Source organism: Brachionichthys hirsutus, unplaced genomic scaffold, assembly GCF_040956055.1.
Source record: "Brachionichthys hirsutus isolate HB-005 unplaced genomic scaffold, CSIRO-AGI_Bhir_v1 contig_248, whole genome shotgun sequence".
NCBI classification, from domain to species: domain Eukaryota; kingdom Metazoa; phylum Chordata; class Actinopteri; order Lophiiformes; family Brachionichthyidae; genus Brachionichthys; species Brachionichthys hirsutus.
This window is the reverse complement of record NW_027180328.1, coordinates 245,075-261,670: the sequence shown is the minus strand read 5'-3', so window position 1 is coordinate 261,670 and position 16,596 is coordinate 245,075. Positions and strand designations below refer to the sequence as shown.

At 38.4% G+C, this 16,596-nt stretch overlaps 2 protein-coding genes across 2 annotated transcripts in view; one reads left to right on the top strand and one right to left on the bottom strand.

Annotated features, from left to right (window-relative positions):
* Positions 1-16,596, bottom strand: part of ctnna2 (catenin (cadherin-associated protein), alpha 2) — a 149,584-nt gene that overhangs the window by 53,023 nt on the left and 79,965 nt on the right. The gene's annotated exons all lie outside the window — the stretch shown is intronic.
* On the top strand, positions 10,310-11,884 carry lrrtm1 (leucine rich repeat transmembrane neuronal 1). The gene has a single exon (XM_068757010.1). The coding sequence runs from the start codon at positions 10,310-10,312 to the stop codon at positions 11,882-11,884; it is 1,575 nt and encodes a 524-aa protein (XP_068613111.1).

The window sequence follows — 16,596 nt, the reverse complement described above, 5'->3', positions numbered from 1 at the left end:
TTTGATTTGGAACCCCATTATCACTATAATCAATGCCTGATCATTTGCAGCCTGTAAAACAAACACTTATAGAAACAATTTTATTAGTAGTATCTATGTTGCTTATATTCATGCAAATCTCAGCCTGACATGGTTTTTACTGATCTTGTAAACCTGTAAAAAAACAGGTTTACAAGATCAGTTTGTAGTTCAGTTTGTAGTTACATGCAATGGCACATCAAGCAGCAATGCAGAGGTTTAAGAATAGAAGGCTAGAGAGAAGGAGAAGGGTTGAATTTTAAGTCTGCTGGGCAGAAAGCCAAGGTTTTAGGTGCATAATTTCAGGAGAATCAGAAAAGGAGTGAGGGGGAAATGTCTGGTTATCAGACAGAAAGAGAGAGAGCAGGGGAAGAAAAAGACTGGTCCTGCAGCAGCAGTATGGGAAGCCAGAGCAATGCTGCCTGCGGCCTCCCTGAACTGAATAGCAAGTAGTTTTGAGGGAGGAACTGAAGAAAGGGCAGCAGGAGAAAAGAGAAGCAAGTGAGGAGAAGGCTGAGAATAGGTTAGAGACGGTTAAAAAAAATAAGGGAGTAGTGTCATATCTGTGAAAGCAGGACATTGGTGTAGACAAAAAACAAAACAAAACAGTGAGTCAGTGGGGTGAGGAGACGATTTGAGCATCATTGATGTACTTTTGTTTTGCAGCAGAGTTGAATAATACAATTTACCTTACACACTGAATTGCCGATAGATAAACATGGCCTGTCATTGACTAAAAAAGAGTAATGCTTCAATATAAGTCAAAAGCTACTGCAGAACACCTTTACCAGGGACTAGAGTCCGTCTGAAGGACATGACCCCACTTGATCATTTTCACTATTTTACATCATGTTTCACTCATCTGTAGTGGATCAGACCAAACAGCAGCAGTTAAAGGGTCTTCAGGCATGACATTGGACAGAAAATAGATTCACATGGATAGTAAGAGATTCAAGCCTAAATCTGGATGAAAAAATAAACAAAAAAATCTCCATGACACCTCTTAACTAAGCTAGTATCAAACTCACAGCCAGAGCCACATTGAGTTCGCAAATTGGTTAGTAAGGTTAGATTTAGGGATGGGTTTTATTCATTGTGCAAGTCGCACTGATCACAGATTAAGGTTGTTTGGGAAGAGGAAAATAAACCTGGCCTCAAGTCAATGATGTGCATAGGCAGCAGTGGGTCATACAAAAACATGCTACTGACAGCATGATATCACAATCGTAACTACTGCCTACTCCAACTAAGCCCATGTTAGACAGCCCCTGCATAGACACACAGCACAAATATACTGTATAAAGCCAGACAAGAGTATGCTCCGTTGCTCTACTGACCAAAATAGAACAACTTCAAATACTGCTGGAGCTGAGTGAACTGGTGAAATGATTATGTCTCCCACTATAATTTAATTTTGGGCTTTATAATTCTAGCCACACAGCAGCTCGAATCATAAATACAAGTTGTTGCTGCGATTAGTTATGACCAATAAAGTACAGAAAGCCACAGCATATCTGGACATGATGCAAATGCACAGTATGACAAGGGATCAGGGGATGCGACTCACTGTTATGGTAGGCGTTTGGGGATTGATGTCATTTCAAAGGATATCTATTCTATTCCTTAAGCTGACTTATAAAATGTGTTTTTACAATAGCCATAACTGTTACAGACTGACTGGTATTTTCAGAAAATGATGTGTAGCCATCACCCTTGAAAACTGGCCATCATTTATCAAATACGTATGAGAAGCTGCACATATTTGAGCACCGAAATATTTTACATTTGATTTATTAAACTGTCTTTGAGTATCTAGAAGATTTGATCAAACTGATGAATTGACTCAGCTGTAGAAACAGGGACATGCTGCAACAGTCCTTCATTTACGTATGCCAGTCCCTAATTTATGCACGTTTGGGAATTCTTGGCCTATTAAAAGGGATGTTTATTGCAGCAGACTTGCCATATGCTAAGTGGCAAGAGAATATAGGCATAGTCTTTGATAATCAGCAAAGGAATCCACATCTGCTTCATCAAGATCTTTCCAGTGCTTCTATGCAGGTTTTCATAGAGAGTGCATACATCTGTAGTTATATGTAATGGCTTAGTGCCACTAATTCAAAATGTTTCCCCAAATGCATGATTAGAAATCTGTGGATATAATTAGATGAAATACTAACAATGGAAAATGAAGTACAGGTATTGTAGAAAGTGCAGTGGATCTTGAAATGGTCATTGCCTTTGACAACCTCTCACTACTTAATACAATCATCACTGCAATGCCCCCCCTCCCTCCCCTCCCCCCCAAGGAAGACAGGGCATAGAGTCAGGGAGCTAGGGCTAACCAGCTTTGATGCACTCCTGGTTCATCCAGTCCAGTCACAGGAAAATGGTTTGGATGAAAAAGTCCATTTAGAAACTATTGTGCCTTCTTCTTACAGAAGCCTGGCTCAATCACGCAATCTTAGACCAAGCTATTGCACTCAACGGGTGGGCTGGTTCCATGTTATCAGAATGCAATGCTGCAGTAAGACAAGGGGAGGTGGACTGCAGCAATGGTTTTAGAATGATGGTGATTGGAGCTAAAACTTCAAATGTCAAGATGATGAATTTGTCTTGTCTATTTTAAAATACAAACCTTTAACAGCACTGTCTTGATTCCACTGATATTATATGTTTCTGCAGACTCCATTTAGATGATAATCAATGCACTACAATACTAGACAAATACTCAGAAATAGCAGCCGAGCAGCTCATTCCCCATCTAATTGGATTTACTCCATCCACATGGTGATCTGGATCATCATCAAAAGGTTCTAAATTGTTCTTGGCATCTTTATACACCAACCATGAAAAGTAAAAGTTAATTGGTGTTGATGTGTATTTTAAACTTATTTTTTAATCTGTAAATGGGGTTTTCAATGTTAAAACTGAATATTTTTTCCTGACCTCATTCTGGATCAGATCCAGAAGAGATTTTGCTAGCTAGATAATATCGGACCCCTTTATGACTGTGATTTATGGTGAGTGAATTGAATGCATATTTTACAAGATATGAGTTGTTGAAAAAGTCTCCATTATAAGTCAATGGAAGAAATCTGGATTTTTTGCCCAGTATCCAGCTTCAGATTTTTCTTTCATCAACATCCATCTAGTCATAGTTTCGTAATCCTGCTAACAAACAGACAAACGTCGTAAAAAAACATAATCTCTTTGATGGAGGTAATTATTATTTTCAGAATAGTTTATATTGTCTTAATTTAACTGTATATTTGAGCCATCCAAAGCTGATAGTTCTTTATGTAGTTTAAAACATAGAAGATAAACATTTATTTTAAAATAAATTAACTGCATTCCATGATATGAAATCACCATCAACAGGTGAGCAATAAATGTTGCCTTTGTGATTCATATTATCAGTGCTGAGAACTGTGTAATTGGTCATTTATTTAGTGGCAACACAATTTGTTATGGACACTGTGCAATACTAAAACGTGACAATTCTGTATGCCATATATATATATATACATATATATTATATATACATATATATCTGAATACTGTGTGACTGTTCTCCAAGCAAAGGTGACAAATAATATATGGCCCACTGACCATCACAGAATTTAGGCATATCATTCCACCATAAGTAATGTATAACACAATGGATGGGGTTTTACTTCACAAAATAAATTAATAATTAAATGGATTCTGAAGGAAATACATTTCAACTTTGGGGTATCAGAAGGAAGATGAAGCATGACCCTCCGGTGGCCAGCCTTATTTTCAATGATGTGACAGGGTCAGGTCTCTGCTGAGATTTATCATTTTAATTATGCATGCCCCATCTGGTGGACAAGGCTCTGGCGGAGGTGGGCAGCTGCATGAGACAGTATCTGATTGAAGAATGGCACAATGAATAACGTCATTCCACTGTATCTTAGTCACTTAAATAGTGTTGCTCGTCGTAAATTTAACAAGTGCTTTGTCCTCCAGATTAAAAGTATAAAACAACACTTGCAAGCCCTTGACAAATGAAGATCATATTGCAAAAACATCTGGCCAGATAAACCCTCGCAAAATACTTTTGCACTGCAACAGTCACTCATTGGCTGGACTTAGATTAGAATGTCCTCCCCTTGTTTGCATAGGATTGAAGCAAAGGACCCATTAGGGATTAATAAAACAGAATAACCCCATAAAAGTGTTGCGTGGAGATTCCCTCTGTGATCACAAATAACGTTCCCCTTTAGTACTGAATTCCAGGCATCTAATAAGATATTTGTGCACATTCCTGAAATAAAGAAAGTTAGAAAGCTAACAGTACAAACATGTTCTCCATTTCAAATAGACTGAAAATTACTTCAGTAATAAACCAGGAGAGTATTTGGTAGATCATACTGTATCTCCCACCTTTCAATTAAATTAAATCCTAATCCAGATCACACAAGTTCTTCCTGCTTTCTCAGCCCCTTTATCCATATTCATGTCAGATTTTGGTGAATTTTCCTTTCCCATTTTCTCATCCCTCATACCAAGTTTCATGAAAATCCATCAAGCCACAGACACAGGTAAACACTCTCAGTGAATTCAATCTGTGTTTCTACTGTCTACTATCCTGTTGCTGTCTGACACAACATTAGCTAATACCTGTAAATCAAAATGAACTGTGGAACTATACAACCTTGGACTTTTGTTTGATTTCCACAGTATCCTCTATTTTATTTCCCCCTATATAAAATATAACCTGAAACCTATACTAGTAAATAGAATAAAGATGGCACTCTATGATGAAAATAAGTTGTTTTGTACTCAATGCAGCGACAAATGGGTGTTTTTGTATGCTTGCTATAAATGCCATGGAAGTTAACAGAATGACTGAATTGCACTTCCATGCGGATTGCTTCTTATGCTGCTTGGAACATGGTCACTATATTCAAGAAAATAAAAATGTATACAATTATTGTGTTTGTTTCCATAATCATCTTTATCCTTCGCAAGAAAAAAATTGGAGCTAAATTTATCATTTAAAATACTGTCTGTAGAAAAAAAGAATATAACAACACATCCTGCTGTGCTGCCAAAGTCCATGCTCACCCAATAAAAACATGACGGCTTCACCTGAATGACCCATGATCCCATTTTTCCACACATCTATAAACAAATTCAGTCTATCCCAGCTGACTTTGGGTGGGAGGCAGATTGCAGCCTGGACAAGTTGCCAGTTCACCACTAATTGACACAATCAAACTGAGACATTAGTAGAGGAGAAAGAGTCCGCCGGTGAGTGACACACTCTGCGACACTAAATTCGCCACAGGGAGGATTCTGCCCTTTAGCCTTTGCGCAAGAACTTTTCCCATTAAACTGTTTGTTAAACATTCTGCCACATGATATAAATAGCATTAACTACAGGACGATGCTATCTCTGAATATTTTAGGCATGGTGATACATGACTGAGTTTAATCACATAAAAAGAGTAATGGGAAGGAAATTCAGAAGATAACCACACATCAGTCAAAATCAGAGGGCCATTTTGTGTGCTGCTATAGCTAATTGATCATGCTGGAAACATGTTCATATGTGTGTGAAATGTGAACCCTAACTATGAGGGAACCAAGCAATGGAAACCTACAATGAAAGCAAAACAAATCCAAGCACATAATCAGCGCATGTGCATTTATATAACATTTAATTCATTTAATTTATTTATTTTTATATTTGTAAGCGAACACATACGCAAACACGCATGCGAGAGAGACAAAAAACAAACAAAAAACAAAACCAACGAATCATGCAACTCTCTTTGCCCGAATAGGTATATTACTATCATGAAGCAGCACTTAATGCTTTACGTGTGACACACAAGCATATTTGTTTGATTACAAATGTCCTTCGCTGTACTGCTCTTCAATATTAGGTTTATTAGGTTGATTACAAGTAGTGCGAAATAAACTATAATGGTTGTGGATCTACCTAATGACCTATTTAGAGTTCTAGTTTTTCTACCTTACCTTGCATTAAGGAGATGGGGCAAGAAGTAATTTTCATCCTCAAGTGTTTCAGTATTTTGCATCAGGGGCTCCTCTGTTCCCTTTGTATTACCCTGCCCAACACGAGAGGGGCAACTGGACACATGCAGAGCGTAGATGTTTCTTTGGTTCAAGCTGAAGCAGTAGGCCAGACTTTCAAATGGTCTATCAAATGTGGAGTCATGCTGCTCCAGAGATCTAGGGTTTGAAACTAGGCTTGGTGGCTCCCAGTGGGATTTCTGCATCATTTGACAGCAGAACAATGTTCTTTTGGCACCCAGTGCAGAGCACCAACACACACAAAAAATGCATCATGTAAATGTGATTGAGGCAAAAACCATACATGTGAAAGTCACACATAAAAGCCTAAATCTGTATCAAAGAATGGATGTTGAAGGCAGCTGTAAACTTCTACCAGTCATGTAGTCGGTGAAGTTCTGTGATCATCTGTCTGTATAAAAGCATGACCACTTATTAATTAGAGTTCATCACTTGCCTTCAAATTCTTTTTGCCCTTTCCTACCGTTGCCCTACATCAATCTTGCTTTAACTTTAAACTTTTAACATGGCGTAGAGGGACAACTTCTCTTCAAACTTGCATTAGAATAGCAGGAGTTGTCAGTGCTAGAAACTGATGTTTCTTAAATGCAAACACCCACCTGGTGTGTTTGAAAGCAAAATGAAACAAATGAAACAAAATGTTAATGAGGGAGAAAGAAAAGGACAACAAGACAAAGGGAGGCATAAAGAAAAACAGGAAACTTATTTACATGATATGGAACAACATGCCTGAATGGTTCCAACAATAATATAAACTTTGAAGTATGAGAAACAGCGAAAGACACCAATCAATGAAACAGGTGACAAAGAAGAAATTCCTGATAAAAATAAATATCCTTGGTTTTACATATGAACTGTGAAGTAATTTGTAGGTTATGATAAATAACAAATAATTTAGGGCTAGAGATTATTGATAATTTTACCTTTTTGTTTATGGATTCCGACATGTGAGACACGTAAAAAAAACCTGAATGACAACTCAATGACATGCAGTAGTAGTATAGAAATGAAACCCTACTACCCGGTAATCTGATGTTCAGTTCACTCTGTTCAAAATGCTAGAAAAATGGCTTAAAGAAACATTGTGGCAAGACAAAATGAAAAACGAGCCTTTTCGAGGACTAAATGTGACTTTGTGAGCTTTTATCATCATTAAAATAATAATACATCTGCTCTTGTTTGCTAGCCGATAATTTGCATAATTTATGTGTCTTATCAGGTTCTGGTGCTTGCTTTGAAGACGGCTGTGACATATAAATATGTGGCTATCCAGTACATACTCTCCAGAATGTAGGTAGTGATGAATTATTAGAATGCATCATCATCAAAATGAAAAATATTTTTCTTCTTTTCTGCCCTTCATTACACATTGTGATGCTGATGTATCGCCTTCTAGCAGGTTTGGATTTGAAAGCATGAAACCATGTAAGGCTAACTTAGCTCTGTTGAGATGTTTTATCAACAAGAAAAACATTGAAAGACCCCCAAACTGGGTGAATGGCTCCAACAGATACCAAGAACAATGACATATTATATATATATATATATGATTATTATTATATGATATGCTCATTGGTGTGATCCAAGTGTTTCATCAACACACACACAGGGACACACTTTCACTCACACTTGTGCTGACCTTGACTTGAACACAGAAAGCCAAAGCTCTTAAAGACTTAAAACTGATGGTCTGGATACTCTCATCTCCTGTTCGCTGTGTCAAGTCATTATAGTGCACCAAGTCATTAACTGATGGCGTAGTCATCCATTTCAGATAAGAGGGAATATAGCAAAGGCAGATATGATTTCAACTTCAGAGTTCTTCATCATCATTTTTGTTTTTGTTCAATAGCTGCTGTTACACCTTCAATGGTAACTTCAGTAATTGTAAACTAAAAACTAAATCAGGATTAATTAAGATTTACTGGCATTCAATCTGTATGCATTCATTTTGTAGGTTTGATTAATTGCTTTTCACTGTCCAACTGTACTTGGGTTGACCTGAAGGATTTACGCATTGTCCATTAAACAAAACGTATTTATTTATTTTGGCTCTAAACCCAAGTGATCCTCTTAACTCTTCTAAAAAGTCCTCAATCAGCAAACATGCTATGATTTCAAAGAGGGAAAAAGATCAGGTGCTTTGAAACTTGGCTGATATGGAGAATGTAAGGCCTTGTCACAGCTCATTGTCTTTGAAAATTAAACGGAAAAAGATGGCAAGGCTAGGAGTGGTTCCAGAGAAGTGCAAAGCTTTGTATGAATAACATTTAGGTTATAGCATTATGCTAATATTATGTGGCAAGCAATTACATCTGTATTCAGGAAGGAGAGCCCGGGCGTAATTGACAGTGACATAGAGGGCCTGGATACAGGACAGTTTGATCAAATGAAAAATGTCATACTTTAGACTTGATTTACTACTACTTTAGTCCTGTTAGACTGGAGGATGATATAGGCAAAGAAAAACGCACAGCAGAAAGTCATACTTCAAATCTTTAGACAAACTAATATGAGCATATAAACTGCATCGTCATGAATTACTTTTGAGTGTTGTGTGGATTTCATTGTGAAATTGAGAGGGAATGTGTATTTTAATATAATAAATTATTCCTTTTGTTTTTCAAGATGAGGTCCATAATTATTATTATTAAGCATGCAAACAGTTATCTGCTTCAGGGAACCAACTAATAAATGGCACTCTTTGTGGAAGGCGTCTCATTGGACGCAGGTTATAGTGAAACACTGAAATCTGAAAACCGGTTTCTCACAGCAATGTCAAAAGAGGCAGGAATTGCATGGCCCGATTCATTACTGTCAGAGAGAGAGAGGGAGAGAGAGAGAGAGAGAGAGAGAAAAGGGTTTTCATTAAAGCTCCAGATTTAAGCCCAGCCCATTCTGAATATGTAAACATCTCAGGCAGAGAGAAAAAAACTGCAAGATAAAAGTGAGGTGGGGAGAGAGAGAGAGAGAGAGGTTGGGAGCAACATGAGAAAGTGAGCGAGCGAGCGATCAAGGGAAAACGAGCTAGAGAGGGAGGGAAAGAGATCGAGCACTCTAAATTGTGAGTGGCTTACGACACTCAGTGAACAGAAGGTGCTCCTGCATGCACTGTCAGCGCGCTGCTCTGCTGCAAGGGATTGTGCGCTCCTCTGCTTCCCTCTACATTTGCCACCCCTGCCTGCCTGCCTACCAGCACCAGTCTTCAGCAGCCTCTTCCAGCTGGCTGAGAAAACACCCGGAGGGCACGGAGCGAGAGCAAACTGCGAACTACAGTGGATGAAAGCTGCTTCTTTAACCAAGATGCGCCACTGAGAGGACACGGAATACTATTACGTACGGAATGGGCTCACCTCTTTAAATCTTTTTTTTTCCCTTTGCATCCGTCACTGAAAGCATGATTACCCGCTTGAATGGATTTAAACCTTACAAGTCAGTGATTACTTCCAGAGATGGACGGTAATAAATGGTGGCAGATCTGCTGAAACTTAAGCAGAAAGGTGGGGAGAAAAGAGTAAGATAGATATTCAAAAAAATAATTGTACTTGGTCTTTTCTCTCTCTGTCTCCTCTTCCCTCTGATCATTGCAGCAGAGGACTGCGGACAAGCAAAAGAGACAGCGCTCATGCATGCAGACAGGGGAACTTGCACTTCCGACCATCTCGCTGAAAGCTACTTGGATTCCATCTCTTTCTGGCTCTTTCACTTGAAGAGAACTAAGACATTGTAAGCCTGCCAAGGATCTGGTGTCCACTGAAAAGAGAGAAGGAGGGGGGACTTGTATCACAGTGGGGTCTTTTTTAGATTCACACATAATTAAGTGTTGGGGCACAAAGCGAGATGCTGAATGGAGATTGTCAGCTTTTGGATAGGGGTGAGTAGGAATCTTTTCAAATACGATCGATCAATGAAGACAATCTGATTTTTCTATTTTTTTTTTTAGCCCCTCCTCTCTCTGTGCACTACTTGATACCTTTCACATGCAACGTGACTTTGTCCAGTGCCTTTTAGGCAAGGATTTGACAAGAATTAAAAGAATATAAAATGTATATACTTGTATGTATTCTCTATACATACAAAATACAAAAACAGAACAGAACAAATCAGTTAAATGCAATGTGCTAAACATGATGTGATAAATATAAAAATAATATCCAGAGCGGTTCAATGGACATTTTCTCAGTTGCATCCCTGGATATTTATGCTAATGGATTTCCTTCTAATTGGACTGTACTTAAAGTGGCCACTGAAGAAGCCCCCTGTGTTGGTACTGTGTTTATTGGGCATTTTTCTAAGAACAGTTCCCTTGGTAGAGAGCGCTTGTCCAAGGCTGTGCCGCTGTGACAGCAAGCTGCTGTACTGCGAGGGGCTCAACCTTACAGACATTCCTCGCAATCTAAGCAGTGCCATGGGCCTCTCCATGAGAGAGAACAACTTGACTGAGCTACGGGAAGGCCAACTGACTGGTCTTTCACAGCTAACCTGGCTCTACCTAGATCACAACAACATCGACATTGTAGAGGAGGGAGCATTTGACAGGTTAAGAAGGGTCAAGGAGCTGGACCTTAGCAGCAACCGAATTGAGAGTTTGCCAAATGGCACCTTTAGGCCCCTCCCAAACCTGCGCATATTGGACCTCTCATACAACAGGCTGCAGGCATTAGAGCCAGACCTCTTCCATGGCCTTAGAAAGCTCAACAATTTGCATTTGCGCTACAACGCTCTAAAATTTGTGCCAGTGCGGATTTTTCAAGACTGCCGAAGCATGCAGTTTCTGGACCTGGGGTACAATCAACTGCAGAGTCTTGCAAGAAACTCCTTTGCTGGCCTCTTCAAATTGACTGAGTTGCATCTTGAGCACAACGAGCTAGTTAAAGTCAACCTAGCCCATTTCCCTCGCCTGATCTCTTTACGTACTTTGTACATGCACAACAATCATGCCACGATTGTTGTCAACACACTGGACTGGACATGGCATTTTTTAGAGAAGATTGACCTGTCAGCCAATGAAATTGAGTACATCGAACCACATGTTTTTGAGAGTGCACCCAACCTTAAGGTGCTGATGCTTGACTCAAATCGACTCACCTTTGTAGATCAGCATATCCTGGACTCATGGTCATCGCTGGAAAGCATTACCTTGGCAGGGAATGATTGGGAGTGCAGTCGCAATGTGTGTGCCTTGGCCTCTTGGCTGAGTGCCTTCAGAGGCCAACGTGACAATGCCCTGCTGTGTTCAAGCCCCGACACTGCACAGGGTGAGGATGTGTTGGATGCTGTCTACGCTTTTCAGTTATGTGAGGATCCACCAATGGAAGCAACAACAGGCCTGTATGCCTCTACAAGGGACCTAGCCCTAGGAGGTTCTGTTTTCCTGGGCCCGTTTACTCCCAACCCATATGAAGGTGAGGGTAGCGAGGTGATCACCAGTTCCTTCACTGTCACCGTAGGGCATGATGACTTGGAGAGCACCATGCAGATCCACAAGGTGGTAACGGGAACCATGGCACTAATTTTTTCCTTTCTCATACTGGTGCTCATGCTATATGTTGCATGGAAGTGTTTCCCAGCAGGAGTAAGACACGTGAGGCAGTGTTTCAGCAATCAACGGCGTAAACAGAAGCAAAAGCAAAGCATGCAGCAGATGGCTGCAATTTCTGCACCGGAATACTATGTTGACTATAAACCTAACCACATTGAGGGAGCTCTGGTCATCATCAATGAATATGGCTCTTGCACTTGCCAACAGCAACCTTCTCGGGAATGTGAGGTGTGACCTTACTTTGTGAGTACGTCTTTACCTGTGATTATCTGGATATACAGTAAATACCTTTTCGGATACACTGGGTAGGAGGGGATATTGCGTGGAGAAAAAAGAGAACTAAAAAAACCTAGATCTTTGGGAAACCTTTTACACAGAATCTCACTGTGATGTGGACAGATTGTGCTTCATGCGGCTGACTATTTCATGATGGATTTACTGCTTCTGCTATTTACTGCTGATTCAAGGCCACAGGACATCAGGGGCCTCGGACCCTCGGACGTGTTCATGTCCTACAAAAAACAGAGACTAATGCATTTTGGGCAGTGAAACTTTTCTCTTATGTGGATATTTGAGCTTTAATGTGTCTTTGTATTTTAGAACATTTAATTATTGTTTGAAAATAAACTGGGGACAAGCTGGAAGGAGAGGAACAAACCATTTGTATCATAAACAAAATATTTGACAAGCATTTAAAAAAAGATTATATATATATATATATAAACATGTTTCAGATCATCCAAATGTAAAAATAAAGGTCTGTGTAAAATATGTTAAAAGAAGAAATGCAAGTGCAAACAAAAATGATACAAGATAATCTATTTCTTTTGTAAACTACAAAAAATGTTTAAATAAATAAATTGCTATTCACAGTAAACTCATTTTTACGTGAGAAGCTGTCAGAAAGAATGAATGACTTCTTCGTCTTAGTGCTCGTGGACTGAGAGCAATGTCTCTGCAGTGTATCGAACCAAAAAAAGAAGCTGAAATGCTAAATAATATAATATAAAAGGGGCAGAGGAACATCTACATATCATCCCCATTGTAAAATACATGGTCTGAGTTTTAGCTCTGTTTTAATTATCATATCTGTTGTGTTATTATTCACTGTGTAGGCTTGCTATTGGTGTAGTTACTTTCCCGTTTCCCATTGCCTAGCTGAGACTGCATTTATATCATCTACTACATTTTCATTGGTCATATTTTCATATTATTATGTCACCATTTGTATGCCAACCAAGACAAAAATGTGTCAAAGTCTAAAGCTATGTCTCTCATTGCGTTAAACATTTTTACTTCCACAGAGGAGCAAGGCATCCTTTCATAGAGTCAAGCACACTAAACAAGATCATTGAAACCATGCATACGTAAATTAAATTAAAATGTCAGATTGTATCAGATTCATCAAAGGAATTATCCAGCAGCTTAAATGCAGATTTGCACATACAATATGCTTCACTGTGTATTCTCATGTGATGTAAAATGTTTGTTGGATGCAAGGCCATTTTAACGTGTGTATATATATCCTTCTTCCTCTGGTGTTCATTGTATAAATTAATGTGCACTGACAGATGTTGTGTTTCCTGGGTTGTTTCACATGAACAGTATGTTGTATGAGAGGGTTGTGGGGCAGTGAGATGGAGGTGGAGAATCACAACAACTGCAGAAATAAGGAACAGACTGCTCTCTAGTGTGTATTCTTATACTATGGCTGCATTTTACCTATTGTCCATCATTACTCTGCAAATGTTCACAGCAGCAGTAACACCAATATATTGAAATTGCAGCAGCTTTTCTGACAAAAAATAATAATCAGTGCATCAGTTTGCATCATTTTTGTGTTATTTTGCGATAAATTACGATAATGTTTACAACTTGTAAGTCAGCAGGAATAAAATAAATGTGTTACGAACTCACTGACAGTCATTACGTAATCCATAAGGGTAAAATGTTATCATCAAACAATCATCAACTTTGTTAGTTCACTGGGTGTGAACAATATGCAACAAAGGCTCAGACGCACAGGTAAGATTTCAATCTCAGAGAATAACAGATGTTTTGATGACATTTAAAGTGGTTGAGTTTGCTGTGGGTGATGCAGAGCCTGGAGGTCTGTCCTGCCTGAGAAGAATGCCAAAGGACCCTGAATACTGTGTCTAGAGAGTTTTGTTGAATTTGAGGATTATTTAAATCAAGGCTCAATGCCAGTTAGAAATATTACAAAATATGTAGTTGAAAATAATAGCAAATGGTAAAACAGTAATATTTTTAAATATATTGTAGATATATTGTAGAGATTAGACAAAATTGTAATATATATTAAAAAATATATTTAAAATTAAATTAAATTAAAATAAAAATATTTATTACATATTACATTTGTGCTAATTCTTAGAATCATTGAATTGTCAAATCCCAGAGGTACAGACCAAGTGAACCATGACCTCTACGTATCAAATTATGTTTTATTTTCTCTGCAGCTCATCAGATTTCTTGCAGTCAATATCTCATCACAAACTAATCATCCATTAATATGGAGGAGACATGCTTGATATTTAGTGTTTTGGTATTTGAGTGGACTAAATGTAAGTATTTGTTCATTCTTCAATAATCCATGGGATATTAGCCCTCCTGTTATCCTTGGATTGACACCAAGGATACAATGTGTTAGTAGTATTTGACGATAACAGGAGGGGTTAAGTATGTTTTTCTTACTTTGCCATACATGATTTTAAAACCAATAAAATATATATATATAAAAAAATGCTTCAAAATGACTGCATACATTTTAGATTTGGTTGCATTTTAAAAACCGTTCCTGTTGATCACTTTGTTTAGCAAGTTTGTCATCACACACAATTCAAGCTGAATGGCGTTGGTTCACATTTTTTTTTTAACTTTAGTATTTTTGACAGTGAAGCAACAACTTATAAGGACTTGATGACTTTAATGACTGCCGAAATTGAGTATGATGAATGCAGCTACAACATGGATAATAAGCTGCAAAATAATGTAATGATTTTTGGTAATCAAGATTCTAACAAAAACATCATATATACTCCAAGGACAAAAATACAAGGACATATTTTGGGGACTGATAATGGCTTTGAGCGGCCATGTTGCATTTACGATCCATTTGTTTGTTTCCGGGACAAAATAAATCCCACCATGACAGCATAGCTGTTCATAATGTGCTATATAACATGAATATGAAAATATACATGTTACATGTTATAAACATGACACTGATGGGTATATTTCAGGTAGTTCGCTTTACTTCTATAATTATTGAATGATGCCTGGTGTAGAAGCCAACACTGGCACCACTGCTGACTTCAATTCAATCTTTTCTTGAACAAGCAATCAGGGCAAAAGGTGTTGGAGATTGGTTCTGATTATTTTAAAAGCTTTGGGTCTAGAGGCCTAATGTCAAAGTAGTTTATACTCATCACTATCAATATGTACATTAATTTAATGTATTCTCTCTCTCTCTGTTTCACTCCCTCTCTCTGAGTAAATGTGGAGGAAAAACACTAATTCATCAGGCACACAATAGATAAAATATCTGGTTGACTAAGCCTTAGCTGATAATTCCCAGAGGGGAATGGGGAATATGTGCCCTCACACAGCATGCATTATGCTTTACCTTGATTAATAATGCGCACTAAAAATCAATATATTTGAGTGGTAACTAAAATGATCTTTGTTATAAGAAATATATTTACCTATCCCTCACAGTTTCAAGTATAAACTGATGAGCGTGACATGTTTTATTTATTAAAATATTTATAGTTGATTAGACGATTTGTGGTTGAAAAGGTGACCCAGCCTTACATAGATCAATCTTCTGTCCACGAACAAAAGAGAGAGGATGGATCTGTTTTTTTAAGGCAGTTGAGCACGACCATGTGATCTGCAGACTTGCAGCTTATTACACCAAACATGCTAACAGATCAGAATCTATTATTTCCTAGCTTTATGTATACACATGCAAGTACACCATTGTGCATAGCAAAAAGTACAGTGGTACCTCTACTTACGAATTTAATCCGTTCTGGGAGTAGCTTCGTAACGTGAAAACTTCGTAAGTAGAGACGCATTTTGAATGTAAATGCACTAATCCGTTCCAAGCCCCGCAAAAGTATGATATTTTTTTAAAATATTAATCTACCTGTTAGCTGTTACTTTTTGTCCTCTTTGTTTACTGGTCCTTTGCGGTGTTTTCTGCCTCGCGTTTCTTGAAAAACTGATCCAATGACGTCTGCTTTTGCCGGCTTTTGACAATCCGTCGGAAATGTGCGAGGCAGACGTCATCATAATGAGCAATAGCCCGACTTGTCAACACTTTTTCCGGGTGACACGAGGGGGACACGAATAGCATGCTGGGATACACGCATACGCAACGGGTTGCCAGGCAGATTTTAGGCGATAGCCAATGGCAGAGCAGCTACGAGCAGCTATTTTTGACTTCGTATCCTGAAACGCCTTCGTAACGAGAGGCAATATTTTCCCATTCAGATACTTCGTAACCTGAAACTTTCGGATGTAGAGACATTCGTAAGCTGAGGTACTACTGTATGTATAAAAAACATAATGTCCAAGGTAATTCAATTTAGTTCGTCGACATATGATAAGTATTAAAAGAAAGCTGATGTTGACATAAATGTGCTGTTATTTACACAAAGAGTAAAGGACGCTGTATGCAATAACAATGTGTGTGGTGTACTATAAGTGCGGAATTCTGTGCATGATGCATGGGCGAGAGCTAAAGGTCACACATCAACAAAAGAGACCCTTCAAGTTCAAACTATCGATGGCATCGCAAACTGACATCCCAGCAAACATAACTTTAATTCACTATCAATCAGCAGACACCCATGAGAAGCATCGTCAGAGTCTGGAGGCAATATCTCATAGAAAATAGGTGAAGAAAATATTAAAAAAAC